The sequence below is a fragment of the Furipterus horrens genome, unplaced genomic scaffold (assembly GCF_987537825.1).
Source record: "Furipterus horrens unplaced genomic scaffold, mFurHor1.1.pri manual_scaffold_5, whole genome shotgun sequence".
NCBI classification, from domain to species: domain Eukaryota; kingdom Metazoa; phylum Chordata; class Mammalia; order Chiroptera; family Furipteridae; genus Furipterus; species Furipterus horrens.
In genome coordinates, this window is record NW_028327175.1 from 48,799,475 (window position 1) to 48,820,981 (window position 21,507).

Here is a 21,507-nt window from a genome sequence, read left to right on the forward strand (position 1 = left end):
CTTGCATTCATCTTTCTGTAGAAGCTTTGAAAAGCTGACTGACCTCAGCAATGGGAGACAGTCCTTCAGAATTTGTATTACAGTGTGGAGTTCATAGGCAGCTGATTGAGGGCAAGATGTGCATGACAGAGCCCTTGTTTACTTCTTCCCCTTGCCTTGGCAGGTACAGTAATGGGTTGAGGTTATGATTAGGTTTCCCTGGACCCAAGGCTCTTTGTATAACCGAGAGGGTTTGTACTTAGACTACAGCACTAGTTTCCAAAATATTACCTATAGAATCCTTTTTTAAATAAAAGCTTATAGAGAAGATCCCTCTATAATAGTATAAAAGCAGAGTGGGACTGTTCTGGCTTGTTGGGGAGGGGGGTTGGAACCACCCCGCCCCCACCCAGCACTCAAACACAGACACCATCACTTGAAACCACCAACAGTAGCGGATTTCAAAGGATTCATCCTGTTCGAGTGCTATGCTGTGATCAATGGCTGTGATCACTATCTATTAGCAAGTGAAGAAGAGAAGAAAATTCAAATTATTCATTTGTATTCCTTATCTGAGGCTAAAGCTGGAATTCTTTGGGAGAATAACAAAGTCCAAGAGTCATCTATGAGTTTTATTTTAAAGGCTGTTGTCTAGCCCTGCCACCAAAGGCTGAGTGTTGACTGGCTTTCTGATCCATTCTCCTTATTCCTACTAAAGATCTCTGATGAGCCTATAATCCAAGTGACCTCCTATTCTTCCCCTTGGTTGCCCCGCCTCAGTGCAGTGTAGACTTCCTTTAGAGGGAACGCTGGCTCAGGTCTTTCAGGAGGGTGGCCACTGCAGAGCTATGGCAGAAGGACTCTGGTTCCTGGAACAAGTCACCCACCCTCCTTCCCTTGCTGCCATACCATCTTGAGGTTCCTATCCATGTAATGCTGTAAGAGGAGAGAGGAAGGCAAAGAGAAAACAGAGGAGTCCCCTGTGATATTTGTCTTAGAGGCAGGACAGTTGTGGCCATTGTTGACTTATTTTTTATTCAGTTATAAAAATTAAACTCTTTACCTAAAGATCCAAGGTGTGACTTCAGGGGAGCCCTTTATTAGTACTTTAAACCTTAGTGCACACTTTCTAGGGATGGCAAACAATGATAAATTATACAAATAATTATAAAAGATCTAAAAATAATTAGGTATTCAGGGGTAGAAAATGAAGGAAAGGAAACTGCGATGCAAGAATATCTGGGGACTAGTTCAAGTTCAGGAGCCTAGTAAATGGCAGAAATTTAGAATTCTGTCCACCCCCTTATGCTGTCCCTCCAAAGATCACAAATCCAGAAACTTTTAAGTGCTAGCAGCAATGCTTATGTTTCAAAACAGAAAATATAGTTGGAAAAAATGTAGGTATTAGTCAAAATTTAGCTCAAACTTTTTTTTTTAATAGTGTTTTTATTTAATTTTTTAGAGGGGAAGGAAGAGAGAAAGAGAGGGAGAGAAACATCAATGTGTGGTTGTCTCTCACACACCCCCAACTGGGGACCTGGCCTGCAACCCAGGCATGTGCCCTGACTAGGAATCAAACCAGCAACCCTTTGGTTCACAGGCTGGTGCTCAATCCACTGACCCACACCAGCCAGGGCTAGCTCAAACTTTTTAAGGCTTTACATTAAGAAATTCCCAACTGTGGCCCATAGCATTGGCTCCCTAATACGTAAATCAAATAACATAATCCCTAGGAGGGTAAGGAGAGTCACTTCAAAATCATATCCATCCAAACCAAAGCAAGTTCACTTCTGTGTTTAATTAATGTGGCTTCACAGTGCCAGAAAAGAAAGATGGCATGAGAACAGAGCCATCTTACAGCATGGTGTGAGCCCTGAATGCCATCATTTACACCGGATTCTCAGTTCTCCGCCTCCTGGGGCTAACAGCCATGGAAGGGAGAATATCCTGTGTCTTAGAGCTATTGTTCTGGTTTAGTTTCAAGCTTCAACATGGAGTTCCAGACTGACTGTGTTATTCAGGATTCAAATTTCTTTGGCTAATGAAAGAAATGAGAAAATGGTACCGGCATATAAAACGTGCTTCTAACAGCACCTTTCTTTATTCTAGGATGGCTTGAGAAGGTTGTCAGGAAACGAGTATGTGTTCACTAAGAGTAAGTTGTCATCTCACCACTTGTTACTTATAACCTGTCTCTGGCCTGTGCATCCCCCAGTGTTGTGATTATTTGGGGGTGGGGGGTGGGGACTTGGTGTTACTTCCTGTTGGTCTCATTGGAGTTTAAGCATCTCTAATGGTCTACATTTGAAACCAAGTCTCCTAATTAAAATTACTTCTCTGAACACTGTCAGAATATGAATTGCATATCTCTGTACATTTAAACAGATAGTTAAACTGAATATTTTTCTGTTTGGGGGCCTTGAAATTTAGTAATATAAGAGAAGAACCTGAAGTGAAAATCCTCCTACTCTTGAAGTTCAAGACTTCCTTTTCAGAGTAGCAGCCATGCAGATGAGGACAAGTGCTCCGGGGCACTCAAGGTGCCACTGTTAACCAGCCTCCCCCACCCCATCTGTTTGCTCAGACGTGCACCAGAGTCACAGTCACCTTGCGATGCCAATAACCATCAACGACGTCCCCCCTTGTATCGCTCAGTTACTCGATAATGAGGAAAGTTGGGAGTTCAACATCTTTGAATTGGAAGCTGTTACACATAAAAGGTAGGTGGCTTCTCTGGCTACACGCAGGGGATGGTCGATGGCCAAGCTCCAGACTTGCACATTTGGAAACCCTGAGGGAGACATGAGTCCTTGCCACAAGGGACCTCACAGGCTGTGCTTTCTTGCCATGCCGGGGGAATGTCTACCTGGCAGACCGTGGCCTGAGTGAGCTCCTTTATGGAGACAGTATTAACGTGGGTAAGATATGAGATCAGCCTGGTGATGAGCCAGGATGAGGAAATACTGAGTCCTTTTCAGATCTACCCAGGTCGTTCCTTTTTGCCAATGAGCCAAGAGTGCTACGTATTCTGAGCCCCAAACTTGCTGGGGTCCCACCTTACACAATGAGTTTGAGAGCGTGAGGCAGGGCGAGAGTTGGATAACTCACAAAGTCCTCTTCTTGTAGTGGGAGGCTGTGTCTTCCAGGGCCGTTAATCTGTTAGTATGTGAGTGCCTCTCACCAGTAAATAAGTGACATCACTCTACATGATATGACTTGGCTGAGACCACACAAGCCATTCCTTTTGTCCTTAGGCTCAGTAACTTCCTCAGGGACACAAAGGAAGTACAGATTTTATGTGGAAGTAGAGACGGAGAGAAACTACCTGGGACCTTTCTTGTTTATTGGAGCCACTGCAGGCATATAATGTAGATAATCTGGAAATCATTTGGATTAACCACTACAAGCCACCTAGTTTCAAATAAGTGGCTAGTGAGAAGGAGATCTCCTAGTGTTACAGAACCCCAGCCTATACTGTTCTGGAACAGCTGGGGGCTCTGATTGCCCACCACCAAGAAACATGACTCCCAAAACAAAAGTTTGGTGGAAAAGAAAAGGGGGTTATTTAAAAGTTTTACAAATTCAGAATAACAGTTGATTTCTTACGTTATGTCCCACTCCCTTTAAAACAACCCAAAACACTTAGCACTGCCTCCATTTGCCAAACCAGGCCAGTTTCAGAATACGCCAGTCAGAGGTACTATCTTTCAGAAAAGCAGAAGTCCTGGTTACAGTTCAGCATTTCAGGCATCTCCAACTAATCCGTGCTTGGTTAGGCAGGTCCCTGCAATTCCAGCCTCATTAACCACGCCGTGTTCTCCACGCAGGTTTCCCAGTGGGTCTCCACTTTCTTACTCCAGACCTCATGGCAGACTCTCTCCACACCACGTGGCTTCCCCCCAGACCTCCTAGCCAACTCTTGTCTATACCCTTTCAGACCATGTGGCTTCTCTTCTTCTTATGGCTGCCTGCCCTTATTTTAAACACTGACCCAGGGCACCATATGTCATTGTTATAAAAAGTATCTTAAGCCTATCATCTGCCCTTTTGCCCTGGGCTGAAGCACAGTTTTTATCTGGTTATGTATTTGCCATAGATATGAAAAGTACCTTAAAAGCTGTATTATCTCCTTTCCACATCGCTAAAACCATGCTCTGTGGGGACTTTGGGGACCCTTCCTCTGTTACACTAGATCCTTCTAATTGGGGGAGGAGATTTTTATGCCCCTGTGCATGTGGAATAAGCATCAGAAGGAAAATGTCCCCATTCCCCATTATCATCAAAGAAAGCAGCTTTTGGATCAGTGAATACAATGAACCAAGGTTTGTTTTCCTGTTTTCCAGGCCATTGGTTTACCTGGGCTTAAAGGTCTTTTCCCGGTTTGGAGTATGTGAATTTTTACGCTGTTCTGAAACTACTCTTCGGGCCTGGCTCCAGGTGATTGAGGCGAACTACCACTCCTCCAATGCTTACCATAACTCCACCCACGCTGCCGATGTCCTGCATGCCACTGCCTTCTTCCTGGGGAAGGAAAGGGTGAAGGTATGAATCTGATACCGTGATCTAGTTACCTGCCTCAATTGCAGATCCGATAATTCACTCTTAGTACATATATTAGGCAAATAGCTATTTTGTAACCAATTGGACAGGTTTTGTACCAAATTGACTGGTCACTTGGTGCTGCGAAGACATAGCCTTTTCTCCTAGCCCTCCCCTCCCCCAGATGCCTAAAACAATGATTACACCACTATGGAGAGTCCTTTACATGCCTGGCTGGTTCGTGAACCCATTCTCCAATGTTCACAAGGAACCCTTTGTAATACTGACTTACAGGACAGAATTTAATTATTATAGCAAATGGTTACTAGGTCTAGAGATTAAGTTTAAGAACCAGAATTTGGCCATTGGTATATTATAATCCAGGTAGTAATGAGCTCTTCAGCATTGTACTGATTTGCATACATGTATGTGTGTGTGTTATGTACACGTGGATATGTTCATCTGTTCATGACTGCTGTGTAATTCTGAAAGAGTTCCATTCCCTTTGTCTTACTTCGAAGCCAGTACTGCCACAAACAGGTGCTGATTTGTAGGGCAGCCCTATGTACATCCCATGTACAGCTGGCAAGAGATCCCATCTTCCTTCCTTTCCAACTATCAATTGCACAATGAAGCTTGTAATTACTTTGCTACAGTCAGAACTGAAGCTTAGGTTATTGATACCCCTGGGAGAAGTGCTGTATAGGGACCAAAATCCACATCAATCTGCAAATGCCTGACATTAGATCTTTTTTTAGCTTTAAGGCCCTGGTAGTTGAGAATTGTAGTGGGCCAGGTAGAGGGAAACAGGAACGGCACCAAAATGGAGAGGGGCGTATTTCCTTCTCATCTTTGCCAAATCCTAGCATTCACTTTCATCAGCAAGAAAGCAAAGAATGTGTTCCAAGAGTGATGCTTTTGAAGATTTTTGTCTCCTACTTTAGAAAAAGGTGCTATCCCAGGTGATATTGGCCTATGTTTCTATAGCACTTTTCTCTGAGGAACTAAGACACTTCCAGATTTCTATTCCAGGTTCACGTTCCTCCATTTTACACAGCACAGATATTATACAGCGGAGGCCACATACTGCCCACGGAGGACAGGACCAAGGGCCTTAACTCCAAGACCAAAGTGATCTACAGCTACTGCAGTCTTGAGCTAAAGATGAACCTCATTAAGCGGAGCCACTCTAGAAAAATGTAAATGCTTGATAAATTAGGGAATGCTTAGTCACTTTATTATCTCCCTTAATCTCTCTCCCCTAAAATAAGAATTTCTGTTTAAATTGTGAGTTCTACTAATGCATTCAGACTCTGGTTGAATTTCTCAAATAGAAGCAATAGAAACAAGTCTAAGACTAGACATAATACACTTACAATGCAGAATGTTTCCTGACTCTGGCAGCCTGTGCCAGAGAATCAGAAAATTTCAAGCTGCAAGGAATCTTGGAGAATTGGGCCGGAAGGGGCTCCTGAGCTTAGCAGTTTAGTCGGGAGCCCAAGGTCACCGGTTCATCCATGTGAGGGATTTCAAGTGGGATTTACTCCTGAGGCCTCTTTCACTAGACCTGCAGCCACTGATGAAGAGTCAGGAACATGTGTTTTTTAACAAATCCCCACCTCATGCTACCCCTTTATGTGATAAGGCTAAAAATTCTTAATGTCACTATGACATAGCTCTACATCCTCAACCCAGCCATAGAGATAGCATGCCCTTCTATTTTTATGGACCCCATCCTCTTCCCACTCATGCTCGTTCCAAGGAACCACTGCAAGTGGAGAGGTCAGGACAGCCAGCATTCTTCTGTTACTCTTCTGGTGTAAGTGACTACCCTAGGTAAGGAACTTTTCAAAGGCTGATCTGGAAGGGAAGCCATTTGGCCAGTTTGCCTCGGTATGAACCAAATCTTCTCCTGCTGGTCAAAGGAGGGGAAAAAATATGCAGAGAAGTCTGCACCTCAGATGGTTTGGAATCTCTCCTGTCCTGGGTTTGGTGAGGAAGTTTCCTTCCACAGACAGTCCCACCCTCCCATAGAGGGCCTTGCTTCTCCCATATGCTAGTGAGCAGGCCCAGCCTTCCTTCCCCACCTGCCCCCGGTCTTATTAGACACCGCATTATTAGACAGTCCCACCGACACTGCAGGACACGACTCATTACGGGCACCTTTGTACAAGTGCCAGGTTAAAATCAGTCAATGCAGTATCTAATGCCATCGTGTTGTCTATGCCATCACGTGTTTCATGAGCAAATTTCACAGTTGACCCCAGGCTCCAAGCAAAACTGAACCTACTCTAGGAGCACTAGCTCAGGGCCTCATGGGTCCTCAAGCACAGGTAGGATCAGTGAGAGTGGAGCCCAGGTTAGGGCAACTCTGGGTCCTGCCAGCACCTACAAGTAACCATGGCTTCTCCTGACCAGCAGCAAAATGGGACTGGGCACATTTGCTTGATCTGAGCATTACAGAGCTGCACTGAGGGCTGTCCTTGTTCAGGAAGCCTGCTGTGTGGCCAGGGCTGAGCCAGGATTGCCCACTCGCTCCAGGTCAGGACTGGAAATGGCAATGGCTCCCCTCTGGTGGGGAGAGCTTTCCAGAAAGCCTTCAGGGCTGAGCTTCAGACTCACTGTTCCTTACCTGTTGGCATTTGAGTAGTTTTTCCTCCCACAACCTGTGAGAACTTAGGAATATCAAATATTATACCTACCCCTCCAGCCTCGTCTTGGGGATCACTTTCCCCCTCATTTACTAACCTTCAATGAATAAACCACTTTTTTTTTGTTTCACCTCAGGAGCATCCCTGTTCTGTCTGGAATTCTCTCCCTTGCCACTTTTGCCTACATAACTCCTGCTTATCCTTTCAGCTTCCGCAGAAAAATCACTTCCTTACAGAAGCCATCCCTGCCCATCCTCTCGACCTGTGTTGTCCAATGTGGTAGCCATTAGTCACACATGGCTGTTTACATTTAACTAAAATTATATAGGTTGAAAAATTCAGTTCTTTAGTTGCGCTGTTCACATTTCAAGTGTCCAGTAGCTACATGTGACCAGGGGTTACTGTATTGGAAAGAACAGATAAAAACATTTCCATTACACAGAAAGGTGAATGGACAGTGCTGCCCTAAACTAGATCAGGCCACATGGTTACTCTCTCAAAGCGCCTATAACATCCTTTTTAGCACATCTCAGCTTTACTTCTGTTTGTGTGGGGTTTGTTTAAACTAATTTGTGCCTTCCCCAATAATCAACTCCATTGGTGCAGATGATGCTGGTACAGTTCCTCACTGCAGCTCCAGCACCGTGCATGGCAGCTGGGTGCCCAGTAAGCATCCAGTTAAAATTATCAAATTAATGGATTCATAAAGGACAGTGTCTTGTAACAGTAGCCCATTTGATAACCTCCTCCTAAAGCTGTGAGCTGAGAAAAACTTGTACCCCCCCATCCTCTGATTTGTGTTAATTAAATGAGAACTTTAGGTTTCCTTTTTCGCCTTTACCACCTGTTAGCCGAGAGCTGAATTTTGTTCTAATGGCAAGAACCCCCTTCACCTCAGTTTTCCTGGGAAAATTCTTCTCACCTAGTACTGCTTGGTTCTAATCAGTTTACCTTTTTGTGAAGAGTTATGTGGTATCTGTGCCACTTACTGCCACTCTCTCAAAATCTTTTCAGAAGTATGCAAATGAGTAGTATTTGTGATCATAGGCCACTTTCTGCTCTCTCCCCTCATGGAAGAGTCATGGCAGTACCACATGGCAGGCATTTGAAAAGGCCCATTTGGCTTCTGCCTGTAGAAGAACTGGAGGGAATGGACTCCGGGGAGACAGACTTAGGTATCCATTATATCCTTCCAGACAATTCCCAGCACTGCAGTGTGTCCTATGCAGCCTCCTAGCAGCTAGGAGGCCAGAACAGGCTCAGTGGGCTGGGGAGAACATTCTTACAATCCCAACTCTGCAGGCCTGTCCCCTCCTGAGAGTCAAGGATGAGTGAAGGTATCCTGCATCCCATGGGTAATGCTCGACCTTGCCTCCCCTGACCCCAGGGCAGCCTTGACCAGCTGGATGAGGTGGCAGCACTGATTGCTGCCACAGTGCATGACGTGGATCACCCGGGAAGGACCAACTCTTTCCTCTGCAATGCAGGCAGTGAACTTGCTGTGCTCTATAATGACACTGCTGTCTTGGAGAGTCACCACACAGCCCTGGCCTTCCAGCTGACAGTCAAGGACAGCAAATGCAACATTTTCAAGAATATTGACAGGTTGGTTGTACTTGCACTTCTGTGTTCAGGTTTGCGAAGTAGGATACTCTGCTGCCCCTACCTTCTCCAAGTACCTAACATCCTCTGAGGGGAAAGGAAAAGGGACAGTAAGAGTAGTTGTACCACGTATCAGATAGTAAAATATAACCTTGCCTTTATGATTTTAGTTGTTCTTTTCAGGCTTTCATCTTTTTAAATCTCATTTGGTCTTCAATGAGTTCATGAAAATGTTTTATACACAGCAATTCTATAAATATTGCTTGTATTACTAATGAGTAGATATTTTTACCCTCCTAGGAGGAGAGCTTGTCTTATGTAACTCAAGAAAAATATATCCTCCCCTGTCTCTCCCCAGCTCAGTTTGTGGCCACTTAAAATCCAACCCCATGAGGAGACGGTGTTCTCCAGGTCCTGGCAGGGCCGCTGGAGCCCAGAGGCTGGAGAGGCTTCCTCCGTGATGTTCCACTCTCTTTTGGTGAGAGTTGGCCAAATGCACACCAATAGGAGCAGTTCCTGTCACTGCCAGAGCCCTGCAGTCAGGCCGTGTTTATCTCCCAGCAGCGCCCGCCAGACTGGAGAGCAGGCTCCTGGGAGAGGGCAGCGTACAGAGCAGAGCTCACTCAGGCTGCAAGGCCTGCTCGTCAGCATGAACCTATCAGTTTGGTCTCTAGAAATCTGAGAAGTATGGAGAACAGTTATTCCACCTTCAAATTAAGTTTCATCAGTATTAAGGATTGTTTTTAAAACTTTCACAAAAGAATTCTTTCCCATAGCCAATTTTATGCAGGTCCCCATCTTGAAGTTAGAAGATGGTAGGAACTAGACAATCATTTTGGGCATGGTTGTTGCTCCATCCATTACAACTTCTAATTGTAATTTAGAGAATTACTTAGTAATGAAAAAACGTTCTTCCAGTGCCATCATCAAAAGAAATAATGACAGTTCACTGCCTTGCAGGGCATTTGGTCCTATGTAAAACATCCATACGAAAGGTCCTTGAAATTCAGACCTGCCCAAAATGTGCGTAGCTAATATAAATCCTGTTCTTTTGTAATATTTGAACCCCGACCAATCTACCTCGCCCCACATGCCATGACCAGCTAGGCTACTAATGCAAGAAGGGTTATTACTGGCAACAGTCACAACACTATTGTTGGCAGCCGTCCGTCTCGAGAGACGATGGTGTAGCTTCTTAAGAGTCTATCTGCACCGCCGAGAATGGCTGTGCAGTCCGACTCGGGAGTGACACGGTATCTGTCTCCTCCCGTGTTGAATCAACGCTGGAGTGTCCTCTCCAGTGAAGCTGAAGCTACAGAGCCTGGGCAGGGTGATATGGAGGGTCTGCTGTTGCCCATGCAGCAGACCCCCCCTCTCTTCGCAGCTGAAGGGTCCAAGGGAAAGACGGAGTCAATACAGCTTGGCTTCAGGTGCGCCACAGGAGTTGCCGGTGTTGACTACAACGTCAAACCGCCTTAGGGACTCCGGCTCCGGATTTTCTGTCGGGGTTTACTCCCTTAGCCTTTCCCCTGAAGAGGTATGCCGCAAGGCAGCGGAGGTTTTTTGGAGTCAGAGTTTTCCTTCTCTGAGTCACAACACTATTATTAGACCAATAAAACATAATATTTTTAAAGTATTAGTTTCCACAAACTAAAAGCCTAAATAAATGCTATGGGCTATTTGAACCCAGGGACATTTTCAAAGCATGGATGTTTTAGACAGGACCAAATGCTGACTAATCATTTTCTGTACTAAGAATCACTATGTCTGCACTGAATGCAACAGGACAGTTCATGAGGTTGTTGTACCAACCTTACAGGGAAGGAACTTGTCATTTACTTCCACCTCAGTGTTTGTTTTAATTATTATTTGTTTGTTTATTTATTTTTAGAGCAAGGGGAAAGGAGAAAGAGGGGGAGAGAAACATCACTGTGTGGTTGCCTCACTCGCGCCCCCAACTGGGGACCTGACGTGCAACCTAGTCATGTGCCCTGACTGGGAACACCTCAGTATTTTGATGTTGCCGAGAGAAGGTAGAAAGGAATCACCTTGTAAAATAAGTGCTAGCCATGTGACAGGTTACTTTTTAATATATATTCATAAATCATATGAGGAAGGGTCAGCTATCACTGGGGAAAATGAAAGAGTGTCAACAAAGTCCTGGCTTACGGGAAAGATAAGCAGGTAAACTTTTCTGTTATCTGCACTCATTTCTTAATCCCAGCTTCCTCTTAAGAGTGTGAGAAGTGTGGTGAAGTGGTAGCAGAGCAGTTCTAATTCAGGGCATGATGTGAACAAGGCTCTTTGTCTTCTGGTTATTTTAGGAACCATTATCGAACACTGCGCCAGGCTATTATTGACATGGTCTTAGCAACAGAGATGACAAAACACTTTGAACATGTGAACAAATTTGTGAACAGCGTCAACAAGCCAATGGCAGCTGAGGTAAGCACTTCCCATGTAATAAGGTACATCAGAGTATACTTCCATGAGAGCCCATTCTGTCTGGCCTCAAAGCATTTTCTCTCTTGAATGCAAGGTAGTTATTTGCTTGAAGTTGGTAAAGAAGGGCTGAAAGTGCTAGCCATTGTTTTTCTTCAGGGCAAGAATAGATTGACAGTGTCCACAGCAACTTGAATCTCCTTGAAAGAAAGATCCCAAAACCAGTGGTGAAAAAAGGAGGTAGGCCCAAAGATACAATATAAGGAGCCTGCAGACAGCACACTAGCATCAACGGTGCTATTTTAGGGGGTGCCAAGCCCTTTCTAATTTTGTTCTTTGAGCTCTTGGGTGACCTCAAAATTGGATGTTTCAAAGATCTATATTCCTGTTGGTTTGTATTAAAAGCATATCAGTATCTAAAGATTATATATAGTCAAATTGGGAGTGAATACTTGGAAACAAAAGCATTAAGTTGTTTTTCCTCTTTAAAATTTACTGATTACTTTGGACCTGTGTTAAAGTCCCTACAAACTTGAGTTTGGGGAACATGTATAGGAAAGTTCACATCTTTTGTTTAAAATGGGATAAACTGCCCTCTGAAACCATGAAGCTGTTCATAGCCTGTCAAGTTAGAAAAGCCTTTTCTTGTTCCTGTTGAGCAGGAGAGGTTGCCTATGTGGATAGATGATGGACACCTTAAGATTAACTTGACGATGAGCAACGAGAGTATCTGTGTAGGACCCATCACATCACCAGCCTGGATGGAGGGACAGTGTCCACCTCACCTGTGTTCTGTTCCATCCCCCAGGGATTCCATGACCCAATGCCAGGGCCCTCTCCTTCCACAGAGGACTTATGGGAGCAACTGGGATTTAGGAAGGAAAAATTACAGAGAATCATAGAATTTAAGAGTTGGGAAGGTCATCTATCCAAGTAAGCCCCAAACTCTGTGTTGAGATTTACTACTTACTGCAATAACTATAGTAAGCACTATCTTCCCTATGGTAAGTAATCAAAACAATCACCTTCAGAATTCTGCCCATTGATGGTCTAATAAGTAGGTCCACTCTCAAAAGAAAACAAAGATCCTTAAATACCATGCAGTCTTTCAGCTCAGCAGAGCTCTGGAGAGCTAATTAACTGTTTTCACACAATCAATTCAGTGGTGTTTTTGAAAGTAGAGAGTAGCAATCAATCTTCCAGACTTTGTGTAACTGGTGTGTTGTTGAAGCCCACCCATGGACCTGGCCACTTGGCTCAGAACCACTGACATACATCACTAGGTTTGTACTAGTGTATGGCCAGTCTTTTTCAACATGCTGAACTCACCTGTTCCTGCTCTGGCCCACCTTCTACTCCTAGTACCCCCAAAGCTTATATGGTTCACACTCCCTGCCACCCCGTCAGAGGAGCAGCTGGGAGAGCCTGAGTGGACATATACCTTAAGAGAAAGAAACAAAGCAGGAGGTGGTAGGTGAGTAGGGGTGAGACAAGTCACAAGAGAGGGAGCTGGTAGGTATAAGAAATAAATGAAAAAATAATTGAAAGATCACATGTATGTGTTATTTTCCCATCTTTAATGTCTTAAAAAACAAATTTCTGCTTTTACACATTTCCTGATAAATCTGGGAGGAACTCTCCTTCTTAAGGTCGCATACCAAATTACTAAAAACAGAACAAAACTGCTTGGAGCAGTCCCCTGTGGGAAGAGGATGGAAGTGAGGGAGTGGATGGTGGTGATAGGAACTTTGACCTTTTAAACTCTTGAGATGCTGTATTGTTGGAGGTTTTGGAATGGAATTAACGATGGGAAAGTCTCCTTCTCTGAGTCACAGTCATGTCTCAGCGTGCCCAAGTGACTGACACCTACTGCCTGGTCAGTTAGCCTTTGCAGGCTTCATGATCATCTTAACTAACCCTCACCTGACAATGTTTTATAGACTGAGGGCAGCGACTATGAATGCAACCCTATTGGGAAGAACTTACCTGAAAACCAAATCCTGATCAAGCGCATGATGATTAAGTGTGCTGATGTGGCCAACCCATGTCGTCCCCTGGACCTATGCATCGAATGGGCTGGGAGGATCTCGGAGGAGTACTTCGCACAGGTGCGTGGCCTCTGTAGGGAAGCTTTTCTTCTCTTCTGGGAACAGCCCTGGGTCATAGAACTCTGGGGATTCTCATGGTCAGTTACAGTCCTCCCTGGAAGGAAATGGCTCACCCCTGCCTGGACTAGACCTCTGGGTCCTCCAGAGACTGATGTGGCTGGTCAATACCAAAGTCTCTCTAGGAGAAGAGAAATAAACTTAGCCTGTGGAAGTACATTTTCATCCTCAAATTGTTAGATCCTGAACTTCTACAAAAACTGGGAAAATCATTCATTCATTCACTAGGTTATTATCTCCGTGGTATGTTATGGGGAACACAGACATAAGCCATGAGCAGTTCACAATATGTTACAGATGAAGAAAAAGATAGATCCACACATTAGGTTAAAAAAAAAAAAAACGCAAAATATTGCTAAAGGAGGTTAAGTATGTTAAGTGCTAGAAGAGTTCAGAAAGATTTTTTTTACCTACATAAAAGAGGGGCTTTGTGGAAATGATATTAGGAGTTTTTTTCCTTAAGGATTTAGAAATGTGGAAATAAGAAAGGGCCTTCTGGAAGAACAAAGATTATGAGCAAAATTGTAAGAAGGAAAAACACAATTTTTATATAAGGAGAGCAGCAATATCTACCATATTTTTCTCACTATAAGACACACCTGACCATAAGATGCACCTAGGTTTAGAGGAAAACAAGAAAAAAACTTCTGAACCAAATGGTGTACTAAAATATTTAATAAAATATAACAGAATATTTCAACTGTGCAAAGTGAACAGCAGTCAACAGCAGTATTAAGAACTATCATCATTGTCATTAACAAATGAAGAGAGACTTTAAGGTTCAAGTACTCTTCTAGTTTTCTGGGAACCCCAAGAACTCATCATTGCAGTGTCAGAATTTATGGGGGCCTTTAATAACAGGTATTAAGGGAGTTAAGAGGTATCACTAGTTGTAACAGTGACTGAGAGTATCACTACCCTAGTTACAGGTTCTGGCGGACTATCCCCAGTGCCTGTTACAGCTAGTGATACTCCTTAATCCCCTCAGTGCCTGTGTTACTACTAGAATAGTGACCCCACCATAACTCCCTTTATATACTACAAACTTCAGCATTTATGGTTGCTCACCCAGTTACTGCTGGCCTCCTCACACAGAAATCTGGTGTGCACTGACAGCAGTATGGAGGTAGATGAGACAGCTGTAGCATCTAACGGAGCCAGTAGCTAGCTGAGAACATGTCACTTCAGCTCCACTCATCTGCCTCTTGTGATTGGCAGAGCTTAAGACACAGTGATTGGTGATTGGAGACAGTTCTACTGATACGGCCCCCACCCAGTATCAAAGACAATTGGCAATTAGCACTGTGCCTCATACCCGTTATTAGCCTCAGCTGATATGGTCAATGGTTGTGGCTGGGACTGTCAGGCGGCTCTCTGCACTCTCCCAGGTCCCAGGTGATGGGCAGAGGCGGACAGCAACTGACCAGATGCCCTGAGATTCAGCAGTAAAGGGGGACATTTAAGCGACCCCAGGGGTTTTGCGTGGGCCCACTGCTTCCTCTTCTAACAGCTGTCGCCACCACTGACAGGTCAGGTAATATACATCAGTGTCTGTGATGCAATATTTGCTCCATAAGACACACAGACATTTCCCCCCACTTTTAGGGGGAAAAAAAGTGCATCTTATGGAGCGAAAAATATGGTAATTCTGTTTGGCAGTGCAAAGAAGAGTTAAAGAAGGAAAACCCAGATTGTAGACTGCAAGATGCCATTTGAAATACAGGGTATAAGGACTGATGTGTATATGTGCAGCAGAAAGACAAACATACTAGTACCACTACAAGTAATGCATGGGGGAGGGGGTCCACATGGCTGGAATGTATCTCCGAGGTACATCAGCTATTAATAAGTAGCTGATGATGTCTGAAAGGGCCGACAGGGTGAGTGGCCAATGGAGGACCCAGTACCTGAACTGCAGCTTTCAAGGCTGGGAGGAGAGCCCTGAATTGAAGAAAAGTAGGGTAGGCAGTACTGGGCTTGCCAGAAAGAAGAGGGAAAAAACGAAAACAAAAACAAAACACCACCACTCAACTACTCCTTGAACAACAGTGGATATTTTAAGACTGCCCAATAGACTGACCTGCAATGAGCTTAAAGTTAAGCCAAAGCTGGTAGAAGGCTGTTAACGGGCTTCCCAGGACCCACAGACAGGACTTGAAATCCTACTCCTAATTATTCTCAAAGTACATGAATGGGAAATGGGAAGGAACCACTTTAAAGTTCTTTAATGTAAGCTCCCTGTTTAGATGTCCTTTCTCCCCTGAAAATGTACTATTGTTAACAAGCCAGTGGGACCTAAAATCAAGTTACAATTGACACCTCTGACCAGCTGGCCTCTGGCACTACACATCATCAGGAAATGTGGACCTTAACATTCAACTCAGTGAATCACAACCTTACACAAAGAAACACGCTCCAATGTTTAATACTCAGATTTACTCGCACCTTGAGCAAACTGCATGACCAGTACCCAAATCTGATACATAGCTTGTCAGTCATTCTTTTGAGTAAAATTAATGTTCCATGAGAAAAATAAAGGCTAGTCCAGCTGCATGGCAAACATACTTTTCCTCAAAACAACCAGCATCATTTGGTAAGCAGCACGACTTTGTGCCCTTCCTGTTTTGTCACAGCGAAGAGGTGTATACTGAAGGGTCCAAATTTAATGAAATTAATAATTCTTACTGCTTCTTAAGTGAAACTGGATTTTTATGTTTTTATTTTTTTAAGTATATTTTATTATGTTGTTACAGTAGTCCCAATTTCTTTTCCCTTTGCTCCCCTCTTCCTAGTACCCCCCCTTCCCTCCAGCAATCTCACTCCCCCTTAGTTCATGTCCATGGGTCGTGCATATAAGTTCTTTGGCTACACCCTTTCCAGTAGTATTATTAACTTCCCTCCAACCAATTATGCTTCTTAGTCCCTGCACCATTTCCCCATTTCTCCCCCTTCCTCCTCCTAGCTGATAACCCTCCAAATGATCCGCAGACCTATGATTCGGTTCTTGTTCTAGTTGTTTATTTGTTTTTGTTTTTTAGATTCAACTGTTGACAGTCGTGAGTTTATTGTCATTTTAATGTTCACAGTGTTGATCTTCTTTTTCTTAAATAAGTCCCTTTGACATTTCATATAATAATGGCTTGGTGATGATGAACTCCTTTAGTTTTATCCTGTCTGGGAAGCACTTTCATCTGCCCTTCCATTCTAAACGATAGCTTTGTTGGATAGAGTAATCTTGGTTGTAGGTCCTTGCTTTTCATCACATTGAATACTTCTTGCCGGTCCCTTCTTGCCTGCAAAGTTTCTTTTGAGAAATCAACTGACAGTTTTATAGACACTCCCTTATAATTCTCTGCTTTTCTCTTGCTGCTTTTAGGATTTTCTTTTTATCTTGAACCTTTGGCATTTTAATTATGATGTGTCTTAGTGTGGTCCTCTTTGGGTCTGCCTTGTTTGGGACTCTCTGTGCTTCCTGGACTTGTATGTCTATTTCCTTTGCCCATTTTGGGAAGTTTTCCTTCATTTTTTCACATAAGCTTTCTATTTCTTGCTCATCCTCCTCTCCTGGCGCCCCTATGATTCGGATGTTGGCAAGTTTAAAGTTGACCCAGATTCCTAAGCCTCTCCTCACTTTTTTCAATACTTGCCTCCTCATTTTGTACTGGTCGGCTGTTTCTTTCTTATATTCCAAATCACTGATTTGAACCCTGGTTTCCTTCTCTTCACCATTGGTTTTGTATGGATTTTCCTTCATTTCATTTATCATAGTCTTCACTTCTTCCCTTATGTGTTTGCTATACTTAAGCATATGTCAAGCCTGTGAACATCTTATCACCGGTGTTTTGAACTCTGCATCTGTTAGGTTAGCTATCTCGTTTGTTACGTTGGCTGTCTCATCGCTTAGTTCTCCCACTGGAATCTTGATCCATTCCCTCTTTTGGGCCACACTTCTGTGTCTCATCTTGACAGGCTCCTGTGTTTGTTTGCCTGTGTGTCTTAGGTAGAGCTGTTGCATCTGTTACATTGTAAGGGGTGGAGCCTTAGGGATTCATCAGTACAGGGCGACCTGTTTCACCATGTTGTGGTGCTGTGTGTGGGGGAGAGGTCTGAGAGGAAGCAATGCCGCTTGCTCAGCACTTGCCCTTTTTCAGGCACTTCTCCCACTTCCGTATGGGATTGGCGCCTCTCTAGTGGCTGCCCTGGCCATTGTTCCCAGAGCAGGTGGGTCCGCAGACATTCTAGGGCCATGGGAACCCTTTAAACAAGCAGACTCAGCTGAGAGACCAGCAGTTTCTTCCTCTGCCCCAACCCCCACTGGTTTGCACAGTCAGGAGCAATGAGGCTTGATTGTCCCTGGCGCTGGAACTGTGAGCTGTGTGGTGTGGTGCTGGGAGCGCTCTCCAGGTGTCTCTCGACTTTTTGAAATGTTTGACTGTGCTTCTACTGGCTGGCTGCTGCCACCGCCACCACACCGCATCCTCTCTGCCCCAGCTCCACCCCGCCTACCTGTCTGGATGAGTATTTCTTCTTTATATCTGTTTGTTGGACTTCAGTGCAGCTTGATTTTCTGTAACTTCTGGTTGTCTCTAGTTTTAAGGTAGTTGTATTCAGTCTTAATTGTGGAGGGAGACGCACGCAGCATGTCTGTCTAGGCCTCCATCTTAGCCGGAAGTCTTGAACTGGCTTTTTAAACTGCAGGTATGTGACAGTTAATAAGACAGTACCTAGTGGTACAATTTGCTGTCAGTTCTTTGATTCATGCTAAGGCATCAGCAGTTTTACCCATCACTGCTTCTGTCAATTAGTATTATTTGTGTTAGTATGGCTAGTATTAATAATATTAGTAGTATTACTTTGAAAATAGTCTTGACCTTAACAATAATTAAAACAAATCTCAGAAGAGCGGATAAGCCCTGAGATGAACCCTTCAGGATAGGCCAGGGTAGAGGATGAGAGATGTGAATCAGAAGGCCTGAATTTCATTACTGCAGCGCATCAGATAGTTGACTTATGTAAGTCCCAGAACCATGCTGAGTCTATTTCTTCATATACACAATTGGGTGATGACCCATTTTCACAGGGTGGTTTGAAGCAACTAGATTGTTCTGTGACAGTTCCTTGTGTGCCTACAGCCCTGTGAGTGTTGTGTCTTACAGACTGATGAAGAGAAGAGACAGGGACTGCCTGTGGTGATGCCCGTGTTTGACCGCAACACCTGTAGCATCCCCAAATCACAGATTTCCTTCATCGACTACTTCATAACAGACATGTTTGATGCTTGGGATGGTAAGATAGTTTTTGTTTTGCCAACCACACAAAATAGTTTGTTATCCTTTATGATGATTACCTTTAACAAAACAGTGTTTGTGGCCAGGTACGGTGGGGGTGCATATGCACTTTGTGTCCCCAGCATCTGGCGTGAATGTTGTGCACAAGATTCAATGGAGGTTTGATAAATTGATAAACAAGCCTGTACCTCTTCAAAGAACCTCTTCCAAAGCTTATAGCAGTTTTATTCTATCACTGGAAAAAACTTTAGAAAGAACACAAAAATGTATTAAAAGTCTACTCTGAATCAATATTCTTTTGGTAATGGCTTTTCAATTTTTAATTAAAAAGACCTGTTTGTATTTCAGACACTAGTGTTGAATGCCTTATCCTTCTAATGCTGTGTGTTCACTTGCAGCCTAAGGCCTAACCTAGGGTACTTCTCCAATTCTGATCCCAAATTTGTCCCACAGAGCCCCAGTCTTATAAGTGCCTCTGGGACCTAACCTAACAGGCTTCTTTTGATTCTTTTATGTCCTTGCAGCCTTTGCACATCTGCCAGCCCTGATGCAACACCTGGCCAATAACTACAAACACTGGAAGACATTAGATGACCTGAAGTGCAAAAGTCTGAGGCTTCCATCTGACAACTGACGCCAGCACAGGAAGGGGACCTCTTACCTGCAGAGGGCACGGTGAATCACAGTAGTGTAAAGAAGACGCTGCCCTTTAGAATGAAAAGGACAACTGTAGGTCAAGGAACTAATGTTTAATATCTGACCTTAAATCATGTAAGTCTGCCAAATTTCATCTTTAGAAATTTACGTTCCATGAAGAAAAATATGTTTGTTATACAATCACTTAGTGACAGGACAGACACATGGCAAAATCCTTTGCCCTGCTGTCATCCTGTGTGCCCTCGTCAACCACGACCTGAATGACTATAACCAGGACACAAGCAGCAAAGACTTGGTGCCTCTGAGCCCGTCTCCCTGGATGACGACCAAGTAGCTTAGCTAGTGTTCAGCTCATGTTACCATAAAAGTCACCATCACTGTTTAGCTTCATTATTTTCCTCAAGAGCATCGGTCGGAAGAATCCATAAGAATATCTAAGAAAAAAAACTATATAAAATGAGCAAAACAACTAGGACCAAATTACTGATACACTGGTTAGCTTCACAGCCTCCATGGTTAAGTGGCTCTTCTGATCGATGTTATGACACCAAGTGAGAACACAGCCATGGCCTGGGTGCGCCTTCTCTAGACGGGTAGCAGCAGCCTGGGTAGCCCTCTTTGCTGTGAAAGGCGTGCATCTTAACAGGAAGCCATCCGCGATGGGGAAGGGAGTGACATTTTGTTTCGGGAAACTCCATGAGATTCCCTTATTTCTGGTTAGCAGAGGCAGTCACAAGGCATTACAGTGAGTAGTATATAAAAGCCATTAAATCTGAATGCCCTTGGACAAGCTTTTTTTAAAAAAAAAAATTTATATACATTTGCTGTTTAAAATTTTTATGAAATCAATCTAAATTTTCTGGATATAAGTAGAGAATGTTGTACCAAGTACCATCTATACATATATATTTGGGGAGGGGCTAGGGGAAGTTCAAAGGTTCAGATGTTTTAAGCCTATCTATATTTGTGATCGTGCCATTTTCCTTTAATGATGTAAAGAAAATTGCAGAATGTGTAAATATATCAGAATATAGACATATGGGGAAACAGTAAATACTATTAGTTGTATGCTAAAAGCTTCTAAAGCACAAGTGCATATTTTTATACAGCTCTTTTCACAACTTTCTGTGATCTACATGAAATCAGACTTGAAATTTTCCTTTCTCTTTTACCAGCCAACCCTTCTCTATGTATTTATAGATATTAGAAACTCAGTAAACAAAGTATCTTAATTTTTCTTTCAAATTCTCTGTACTCCATGCTGCATTTTTAAGAGGTATAAACACAGACTGGATTAACTGAATCAGTAGTTACTTTTTCAAACAAAAATAGGAACGCAGAACACTTGGAATTAGTACACAGGAAGGAAAAAAATGATTTCTCACTACATAATGTGCCAATGTTTTTTTCTATGTTTTGTACCAAAAAAGGAAATTATATGATAATCCCATGCAAAGAAGTATATCTAAATTATTTTTGTTAGATGGTAAGAGAACTTGCTTGGTCAGGACAGCGGCCAGCTTTGTATTGTAATGCTGCATTATGTAAATGTGATGAAAATGATTTTGTGAAGTACTTGTAACTAAATTCCTATAGCCATTTTATTTCCAACAGCTGTTTTTATTTTACCTCCTCTTTGGCCTAAATTTTTCATAATTTCAAAACTTCAGTTCTGTGTCCTTTATTTCATGAATCATACACTTTGTTTTCAGAACACATTACCTTCAGGATGTCAGAATACCATTTTAAGGAGCTAAATAATTTGCCCAGGCTTCTTCAGAAGCCTGCTTGACCATCTCTCTTTCAGTTCCATTTGGTAACACCTATCAGATGTCTCACATTTCCTATATGAATGTTACAGCTTACTCAGTGGAATGTCAAATCAACTTCATATTAATTTAAATGCTTTAAGACCGTTGGGCACTATAGCTTCGGCACAGTACTGCTCTTCATCTGAGTAACCTACTATGGCAGGATCTTCCAAGTTGCTACTTAAGTAGTGCATTCCTCCAACAGTCATTTTATTAGAAATAGTCTTTCAGATGGTATGTGTGTCAGATCTGTATAAACTATTATAACTGCCTCTTATCCTGAGTTGTTTACTAAAACATCTGTGTTGAGGGGAGCTCTATTAATTTAGGAAAATGCAACATTAATTCAGAGGGAGGTCATGCTATTACTGCT

At 43.2% G+C, this 21,507-nt stretch overlaps 1 protein-coding gene across 1 annotated transcript in view; it reads left to right on the forward strand.

Annotated features, from left to right (window-relative positions):
• The window catches only part of PDE8B (phosphodiesterase 8B), a 249,015-nt gene extending 229,689 nt beyond the window's left edge, over positions 1 to 19,326 (forward strand). Inside the window, exons 15-22 of the mRNA XM_090276403.1 lie at positions 2,089 to 2,134; positions 2,564 to 2,699; positions 4,323 to 4,521; positions 8,557 to 8,774; positions 11,096 to 11,216; positions 13,154 to 13,321; positions 18,535 to 18,664; positions 19,191 to 19,326. Of these exons, the coding sequence (XP_090132529.1) occupies positions 2,089 to 2,134; positions 2,564 to 2,699; positions 4,323 to 4,521; positions 8,557 to 8,774; positions 11,096 to 11,216; positions 13,154 to 13,321; positions 18,535 to 18,664; positions 19,191 to 19,300 (1,128 nt within the window). The 3' untranslated portion in view covers positions 19,301 to 19,326. The remainder of the gene's footprint in view (positions 1 to 2,088; positions 2,135 to 2,563; positions 2,700 to 4,322; positions 4,522 to 8,556; positions 8,775 to 11,095; positions 11,217 to 13,153; positions 13,322 to 18,534; positions 18,665 to 19,190) is intronic.
• The last annotated feature ends 2,181 nt before the right edge of the window (positions 19,327 to 21,507 follow it).